Below are 10,123 nucleotides of genomic sequence, written 5' to 3'. Positions count from 1 at the left end.
CAACAATAAAATTCATCTCCAACATTTGAGAGACTAATTATTGTTGATGTTCATTAGGAAAAAAGCTAGGAATAAATTGAGAGACAACCAAGATACAAGAAGTGAATATCACATTAGATTATATTCTAGATCAATCACACAATGAACTCTAACATAATATTCTAGATCAATCACACAATGAGCTCTCACAGTATGCACTTACGCTCACCCAACTCTCAAAGTATGAATTTATGCTCGCCCAACTCTCAACACAAAACTTTCTACTAGTCAACACTCGACAGAGCAGACATACTCGTAAGGCCTGATGTCCAAATTCTCAACACAACACAACACTCGTAAGCCTAGCCGTCAACATCACTTGTATAATTACAAGTGAACAGTGAACAATCAACACTAAACACTCAAAAGTCAGCACATCAGCAAGCCAGCAACTCATATTCTTACACAATATCACAATGCAATCACTTAATAGTCCATATCCAACCGCCAACAACTACGACATTAAAACAACAACACTTCGATAAACTTCTCATATCTCAACACATGTATGAAATATCATAATGAAATAATGAAATAAACAGTAGTACTACAAGCTGCAAGCCTGCAACATTGGAGAATTCAAAATGCAGCACAACTTAAAATTGTCTTAACATAAAGTCACTGCAGTCTGCCACAGCCCACACATGCAAAAACAAAATTTAAAAAATAGCAGTCAGACAACCGAAAAATTAAGTCCAAACATAGTGCTAATATTTAATGTTCAAGTAAGCAAAATAATAACTAGTCATCAATCCTTGCTGGTTGACGATTTTGGTTTCTATTTTCCAAATAACGCTTAATAAGCTTTCTTAAGGAGGAAGTCCATTATAGTGCGAATGGTAATAAGTAATTCGGCCACAATGAATACATTTCACTGTCCACGATCCATCTTCTTTTTCTTCAAGTTTTTCACAGTGATTCCAAATCGGTGATCGAGCATTAGAACCATGCAGTCGAGGCATTATGAAATCTGATTAACAAAGAAACAGAGAAAGTATTAGATATTTCGATGGCTAAAAATCTTATTAACAAAGAAAGAAAAGTCAAGATGAAGAACATCAAATCCTACTGACAGCTTGCTTTGCACAAGTATTTGTATTAACCATAATTTAACACACTCATTAGTCATCAAAAAAGAGAAGCCAATCATAATTCAGATATAAAGACAATATAACACATGTATATAAAAGTCCACTTCATAGTAAGACTTCTACCTTCAGGGGCGGACCCACGTTAGGTCTAGGCTGTTCACCCAAACAACCTCGGCAAAAAAATACATGATACATATAAGATAAATTTTTTGTATTTCTGTAGATGCATATATTTTGAACCTCTCAATAACAAATGAAAATAGATGGCTTTATGGTAAGAGCACTGAATATTGAGCTGCACACTACAAGTTTGAATCCCTACAACAACATTTATTTATTTTCCTTTATAGTTTCAGTTTATTTTTATATTAAAAAATCAATTGTTTTTCAAGCATTTTTTATTTAAAAACGTGACAAAAGTGTGGTTTGAACCCAAAAAAATTCAAAGGGTCCATTTCAAAAGACTTATGTGCACGTTTATATTTCTATTTTTCAAACATCCTGAACGAAAATCCTGGGTCCGCCACTGTTTTCCTTCCTTCTCCTTTATTAGAGTTACTGAAGGAACCTCCAATTTTGTATATCATCAAGCAAACTTTGTTTCCAAGTTTGGAAAAATCTAAAGAGAAATACAATAACAAGTGACGGCTCAAGACTAAACAATAAAAGTATTAAATAAACTAATAACAGATAGTATTAAATAAATAGTATTAAATAATATTAGTATTTACTGTATACTAATCCTAGTCCTATTAGGATTAGTACTCCTTAATTCTAGTCCTATTAGGATTAGTACTCCTTCCTATATCTCCTATATATATCTCCCATGTATTCCCTTATTAGTTCAACACTTCAATACAATCAATATTCCTTCATGGTATCAAGAGCTAGAATACCTAGATCTTCTTTTATCTAGGTTTTTTTCTCTCTTTAGGGCACCGATCGTTCCCTCTCTTCTCTTGGGTGGCGGCAGCCATGACAACCGAGGTGGATCCTCTCGATTCACTTCCTTCTGGCGTTAAACTCCTTCTCAGGCATCTTCATGCCCTGATTCCCGAAAAATTATCAGACATAAATTACCCTACATGGAAAATCACCGTTCTTACAGCCCTTGAGGCCAATTACCTTCTCAAATACGTCGATGGAAGCACAGAACCGCCGCCGGCAGTCATCACCGCCACGGACAAATCAGAAAAAACCAATCCGGCCCATGCCGCCTGGAAAGCCGTGGATGGCCAGATCCGATCATGTTTGATTGCGGTCATCTCTCCCACGGTTCAGAAACACGTCCGATCCTACACAACTGCTTCAGCCCTGTGGACGGCCCTCGCAACACGCTATGCATCAATTTCCCACTCTCATATTTTTCAATTGCGTGATCGTCTCCACACAATTACCAAAGGCACGAAAACTATGGCGGAGTATTTAGACGAGGTCTCCACCATCATCACAGCCCTCGACACCGTGAACGAAATCATTCCCGAAAAAGATCTCGTCATGTGCGTCGTTCGGGGGCTCCCATCAGCTTACTCCTCCATTAAACAGGCGGTTCGCATCAGTCCAACGCCCGTTGACCTGGCTACTCTCTCCTCGTGGCTAAAAAGTGAAGAAATCAACGTGGATCTGGAGAGCAAACTTCTTCTCCGAGAAGCCGCTGTTATGGAGCCGGCCACCGCCCTCACCGCAAGCCAGAACTATCGCGGGGGGCGTGGTGGCGGCCGGCAGGGGAGCCGCGGCGGCTACGGCAGAAACAGCGGAGGCCGCGGGCGCGGCGGTCGGCAGGGCAGTCGTCCGCCGTACGACGGTCAGCAGCACGGCAGCAACAACAGCCTGCACTCCTTCGGCAGCGGCGGGCAGTCATCTTCCAGCGGCGGGCAGGGCACTTACGAGCGGGATCGTCCAACTTGTCAAATCTGTCAGAAAACAGGACACACCGCTGCTCGTTGCTGGTTTCGGTATGAGGAGAGCCGAAATAGTGATAACCGTGCCAATTATGCATCTCAAGCCGGCCCTTCCTCTGAATGGCTGTTGGATACTGGGGCCAACATGCACGTTACTTCTGATCTATCCAAGCTTAACGCTCCAAATCCATATCATGGCTCCAATGGTATTACTGTTGGCAACGGTGAGTCCCTTAATATTTCTCACACTGGCACGGGTACCATTAAAACCCCCACCGCTATCTTTCACCTAGGTAACCTTACCCACGTCCCTTCTATTAAATCCAATCTCCTTTCAGTTCACCAATTCACAAAAGACAATAATTGCTCACTCTTGTTCACCTCTAATGATTTTCAGATCCTAGACAATACTACCAAGAGGGTGATTTTTCAGGGCCCCTGTGAGCATGGTCTGTACGTTCTTCCTGGCACAAGTTCGTCTGCCCACCCAGTTTCAGAAAGCGTTCCTGTGGCTCCGGTGGCTCTTTCGGCTGATGGCCACAGTCTGTTGTGGCACAGTCGTCTGGGTCACCCGTCTACTCAAATAATAAATTCTTTAATGTCTCAATTAGGTTTTTCTTCCATTCATGTAAACAATTGTGACTCCTGTTCAATTGCTAAATCTCATAAATTACCTTTCACTTTATCTGAGAAGCGTACAACTGCACCTTTTCAACTTATTCATTCTGACCTATGGGGTCCTACTGCTGTTCCTTCATTTGCTGGTTTTCGCTATTATATTTGTTTTGTGGATGATTTTACAAAATACACTTGGTTGTACCCACTAAAACACAAATCACAGGCATACACCACCTTTGTCACTTTTGAAAAAATGGTCAAAACACAATTCAATTCTCATGTTAAACTTTTTCGAAGTGACAATGGAAAGGAATATGTCAATAACATCTTTGGCCAGTTTCTGCAATCCCTGGGAATTATACATCAAACCTCCTGTCCATACACTCCCGAACAGAATGGGGTGGCTGAGCGTAAGCATCGCCATCTCATTGAAACGGTGGTTACTCTTCTACATCAATCTCATCTCCCTGTCTCCTTTTGGGTAGAAGCTCTAGCCACCGCAAACTACCTCATTAACAGAATGCCCAGTCACACTCTCTCCAACAAATCACCCTATCAACTCCTTTACCAAGAACTTCCCAATTATACCAACCTCCGCGTCTTTGGGTGTCTTGCCTACCCTTGGCTACGCCCTCATATTACTCACAAATTACAACCCCGATCCCGTCCTTGTATTTTTTTGGGCTATCATCCTACCTCCAAGGGTTATCGCTGTCTTGACCCACAAACTCATAAAGTCTACATATCTCGTCATGTCAAATTTGTCGAAAATGAGTTTCCCTACGAGTCTATTTCCTCCTCCACAAATACATCATTCATTGGCGTCCTTCCCCTTTTTCCAACATACTCACAGGGTCCCTCACCACCTTCCCCCACACCTCCACCCACTACCCAACCACCCCTCATCACCCCTTCGACCGTCACCCACAATACACCCGCAACCACCACCCACACTCACAACCAACCCGAACCACCCCATACCCACAACATCTCCAGCCCGATCCGTTTTGGGTCCTTCCCGGCCACCCCCGAATCACCACCGCCCGTGCCACCCCCCAATACTCATCCCATGTTAACCCGTGGCAAAGCCGGTATCTTTAAACCCAAAACCTTTCAGGCTACCATACTACCAAATACACCCCTTCCCGATAGTGAACCAACAACCTACTCTGTTGCCTCAAAAAATGCTTATTGGCGTCATGCTATGGATGACGAGTTTAAGGCTTTGACTGATCAGAAAACTTGGGTTCTTGTACCTAAGCCCCATGGGCGGCACCCAGTGGGCTGTAAATGGGTGTACAAAATTAAACACAATGCAGATGGCAGTATTTCCAGGTACAAGGCTCGTTTGGTTGCTAAAGGCTACAATCAGGAGTATGGGCTTGATTACTCCGAGACATTCAGTCCTGTTATTCGGCAGGAAACCATTCGCCTGGTACTGTCACTCGCCGTGCGCAACAATTGGCTCATCAATCAGTTGGATGTTTCCAATGCTTTTCTTCATGGCATGCTTGATGAAACTATCTACATGACGCAACCACCGGGCTATGTTGATCCCCGCTTCCCTCAACATGTTTGCAAACTCCAGAAGTCTCTGTATGGGCTCAAGCAAGCCCCCCGTGCTTGGTACACACGTCTGAAAACGTTCCTCCAGGGACTCGGCTTCACGTGTTGCGTACACGACACGAGTCTGTTTACTCGACATTCAGCACACGGTACAGTCATTCTTCTTGTCTATGTAGATGATATCATTATTACAGGCTCTACTGCAGCTCTCATTCAGGATGTCACTCGAGCTATGCATACTACCTTCAAAATGAAGGACCTTGGCCCGTTACATTATTTTCTGGGAATGGAGGTTTCTCGGACAGGCAGCGGCTTGTTTCTTCATCAGTCAAAATATGCTCGAGATCTGTTGCAGAAAGCTGGACTGGAAAAATGCACCAGTCAACCAACACCGATGGCAGTCTCTTCGTCTACGAATGGAGCCGACACCCCCTTTGCCGATATCACCCACTTCCGCAGCCTCATTGGGGCTCTACAGTATCTGGCCATTACCCGTCCTGACATCCAGTTTGCTGTCAACCGAGTTGCTCAGCGCATGCATCAACCAAGTGAACATGATTACCATTGTCTAAAACGCATTCTCAGGTACATTTTTGGCACTCTTGGTCGTGGTTTACTCATTCGACCCGGGGACTTGGAGCTTCGGGGTTTCTCAGATTCAGATTGGGCGAATGATAAAAATGACAGAAAATCTACATCGGGGTTTCTCATTTTTTTGGGGCCGAACCTGATCTCCTGGTGTACAAAAAAAACAACCCAAGGTCTCTCGGTCCTCGACTGAAGCTGAATACCGCACCCTTGCTCTTCTTGCTGCTGAGACCATGTGGGTCACATATATTCTTCGCGAACTCCGCGCCACTTACACTGTTCCTGCTCTCTATTGTGACAACAAATCAACCATCTGTGTGGCCAAGAATTTCGTCCTACACACCAGAATGAAGCATGTTGATACCGATTGTCTCTTTGTTCGCGATGAAGTTCAGGCCGGCACCATGACTGTGCAGTATAATACAATCAATATTCCTTCATAAACTATTCACAATCTTATATTAATGAGGTGTTTTTCTTACCTTTTTCAAGTTGCTCAAGAAAATCTAAATCTTTTTTTAATACTTATGGGTTGTGGATCACTTCGAAACCATTCTTGAAGGCACTAGAGCTTGTAAAATTTTAGGAGTTAATAAACTCCTAAATGAATCAGGTATGCACCCGCCTGTACTAAAGGCACATTCAGACGCCAAACTTGAAACGGGAATAGCCAACACATCTCGAGTCATCTGAGAAAGAATTGGAAATCTAGGTGAGTTAATTTTACACCAAAACAATACATCAAAAAGTTATTTCCAACTTCAATTTCTTCATCAAGATATTTAACTAATTCTAATTTGGAACTTGCTCCTCCCTTTTCAAATGTATGTTTTTGTAATTTCTCCAAAAAAATTCCAAATTATTCCTACAGACCTTGAATTAGAATTATCCACCTTTGTTGAAGAAAATTGGCCATTTTTATCATTTGAAATAGGCTTTGTATACTCATTAAACAAAAAATTTATGTACGTTCGCACACCAATGTCTAGTGAAGCCCCTGTTTCTCCAAACATCTCCTTAAGTTCAAAGCCAAGAGTGCTAAATTTGAGACGAGGATCCAAAACACATGGTATGAAAACCATCTTATTCATTTTTTCAGTATCACCCTAATATTTATCAATTTTCTCCTTCATATTTTCTACCATTTTAGCCAAAACATTATCTTCATTTGATATCAATTGATTCAAGTAAACACCAACTTGACAAATTTTAAGAAAATGCAGATTAGATGTAACATATCGTGATCCATATATCTTCAAATTAAGATTAAAAAACATTTTAAGAAATTTTGTTATTCTCTTTATGCCCTCCCAATCACTACACAAAACTGTACCTGTACAATTTTTATCCACGGTATCAACAAACTTAAGATGTAGTGTCATGCCAATATCACCATTAGCGTACTCTACAATTGCACCTTCATATTCAATAACCTGTTTCAACATCATGTAGGTAGAATTCAACCTTGTAGGAACATCCAAGTTTATAGACTTTTTAGCAAGATTTTCATCTTCACAACATTCTTGAAACTTTTTCCACCTAGCAAGAGATTGGTTGATGTATCCCACTGCCTGCCTAACTCGTTTAATAGACACATTTGCTTCTTTTGTGCTGTCTTGAACAATAAAATTTACAATATGAGCCATACATCTTATATGAAGGTGACTACCACCCATAGGTTGGTCCTTCATTTAGTTAATTGCATAAACAACTCAGTTATTGCCACATTATTTGAACCATCATTATTAAGTGTAACAGTGAAAATTTGATGCAATCCCATCTAATGTAAGCATTTACTAATATACTTTCGAAGATCATTACCTCTATGACTATAATGATTGGACAAAATTGATAATTATTTGATGCAAAGTCCAATTTTTATCAATCCAATGAGCAGTAATGACCATATAATTAATTCTTTGTGTGGAAGTACAAGTATCGGTGGCTAAAGACACCCTTTGTTGTGTTTCTTTAAAAACAACCATCAATAAACATTTTCCTTCATGAAATAGACTAAAACAATCACGACTCACAGTGGTAAGGGGAGGAATGTGGAAACAAGGTTCTGCTACTCTCATAAAAATTTTAAAACTTCCTTTTAAACAAATATAAAAGGAAGTTCATCAATAAATATCATACAACACAAGGCCTTTCTACACACTTCCGGATCAAATTTCCATGGAACAACAACTACGTCACCCTTGTTACCATTATCATTGGTTAAAATGCTAATCTTGTTTATTTAATATCGATATTAGAAGGCATCTTGGCTATATGAGTAAACAATGATCTCTAACCCTGTTCTTTTGTGTCAACAAAATACTCTTTCTTACAATAGTTTCAAACACCCTTTTTACTTCCATCAGAACCAGTTTACTGAGAGAAATGATCCCATGCACGAGATATTGTTTTCCTTGTTTTATTTATTTGGGACTAACAGTTGGACTTTGACTTATTGCATTAGAATTAGAAGCTCCACTTTCACCAACAACCTTATCAATTATAATATTTTCAGCCATGATATTTTCAGCATAAACTGCAAAAGATATAATATATCGTTTATTAACTATTTTTTATAAGAGGTCGATGAAGCAATTAATTGTTGAAGCCTTGAAAGAACTAATCAAAGACTAACTAGTTTTATTAAAGCAAGAACTACAAAGTAAAATTAGTTGGCTAAGTATAATAAGATTTTGCATGACGATAAATAGATATGTCACACTAATACACTATCACAATATCACACGAAGCAACGACTAAGTTAATCAACAAGGAAGATAATTTGACTAAATTCAAACACCCTTCATTTCGCACAAACCATTTAACACTAAACCATCTGAATATATTTTGTATACATGCATTGGAGATATCAGAACCAATAATAACAATTTCATAGTTAATAAGAGAAGCCATAAAGAGGATGTATCTGTCTTTTCATAAGACAAATTACTAACATCTAACAATGCTCAGAATTTTAAAGTAATGTACGAGCTTCAACATTGGCAACTAAATGAATCTATATATTTTCCAACAAGTACAGTAAGACAATAAAGTACAAAGAAATGAGACAAAGTGCCAAACCAAATGCCAATTCAAATAAAACAATAATGCATATCTAATTATTTCATTTGTAGTTTTCTCATTATTCAAATCGAAATGTCATGAAATTAAAGTACAATTTAGACTTACCAACTGCATAAATCGAGAACCTGAGTCAGTGATACTGGAATAGCTGAGTACACCTGCGCAAAAGTCGTTAGAAATGATAAGAGTAAGACTCGAAGTCTCGAGCAGTCGAGCTTCTAAGTTCTCAAATTTGAGCAATAAAAAATCAACACGAATGCAAGATGAAATATGAATTTGGACTTTGAGAGAAAATATTACTCATTGAGCCTTGAGGTGTCATTGTTACCTTGCTTCCTTGCCTGAGTGACTGCTTGACTAGAATAGTCGTCGCTTCGCTGGATGCTTCAGTTATTGGAGTAAAATCCTGATTCGTTGGTTAGACTCGTCGCCTCACGTGAGAGGCAGGAGCAACAACTCGCGTTGCCTGTAGAATTTTTGGACTTTGGACTTTGGAGAGAAACGAGAGGAGCGGGTGCGGCGAGAAGTCCAAAACTGAAAAGTTTTCTAAGTCCAAAAAATTATAAACCCTAAGTCCCCTAACTCAGAATTGTAAAAATTAGGAATAAAAATTATACGGGTTTTATAGGGGTACCGAGTAACTCAAAAATTTTCCTTGGCAAACCGAGACCAAAACTGTTAATCCAATAAAAAAATTAGTTAACCGAGCCACGAACCAATTACCCAATAATCCGACCCATTATCCCAATAAACCGAAAATCGGTTCGGCTTAATGGTTTGCCCCAATTTTTGTAATGGCCTATCCCGGATTGTTAGAAAAAAAAAGAGTAAATATAACTTTCAATTTTTGCTTATGTACAGCTCAAAGTACCCATCATTCAAACTGGATTAGAGCAATATCAAGACGCTCGATGAAGGAGGTAAGATTTGGAAAAAATTTATAATGGTAGAGGCACAATCAACAATATATTTGTGAGTCTCCATTTTACTTTTGACATTTAGATATTGAACCCTGTTTTGTTTTACCATTCCTCTTCCACTAGATCTTTTTTTCTTTAAATTTTTTTCTTTTTAATCATGATAAATATACAATTCAACTATATAATTAAACAATTGATATGATTAATAAAGGGAAACTTTCACATATAGTCACTTAAAAATAAGTAATTACTCTCCAATCTATAGTTTGATAATTACTATTTGTAGCTACATGTTATATGGAGGAGAGTGGCGAGA

At 39.4% G+C, this 10,123-nt stretch overlaps 1 protein-coding gene across 9 annotated transcripts; it reads right to left on the bottom strand.

Moving 5' to 3' along the window:
* Window positions 1-521: 521 nt before the first annotated feature.
* On the bottom strand, window positions 522-9,461 carry LOC107006668. 9 transcript variants are annotated; one of them, XR_003575513.1, is made up of 5 exons: window positions 9,216-9,461; window positions 8,993-9,045; window positions 7,137-7,236; window positions 6,286-6,492; window positions 522-1,009 (listed from the first exon to the last, which is right to left on the bottom strand). XR_003575513.1 is itself a non-coding variant. In XM_015205184.2 (4 exons), the coding sequence occupies exons 1-4, from the start codon at window positions 9,207-9,209 to the stop codon at window positions 849-851; spliced, it is 336 nt and encodes a 111-aa protein (XP_015060670.1). In that variant the 5' UTR covers window positions 9,210-9,461; the 3' UTR covers window positions 522-848. The 9 variants fall into 9 exon arrangements, 2 of the variants coding, with proteins under 2 accessions (XP_015060670.1, XP_015060671.1); XR_001454972.2 differs by lacking the exon at window positions 522-1,009 and adding an exon at window positions 6,157-6,211; XM_015205184.2 differs by lacking the exon at window positions 6,286-6,492 and having other exon boundaries at window positions 9,188-9,461.
* Between the last annotated feature and the right edge of the window lie 662 nt (window positions 9,462-10,123).

Source organism: Solanum pennellii, chromosome 12 (genome assembly GCF_001406875.1).
Source record: "Solanum pennellii chromosome 12, SPENNV200".
NCBI classification, from domain to species: Eukaryota; Viridiplantae; Streptophyta; class Magnoliopsida; order Solanales; family Solanaceae; genus Solanum; species Solanum pennellii.
The sequence above is the reverse complement of the archived record's forward strand: the minus strand, read 5'-3'. Positions and strand labels throughout refer to the sequence as shown.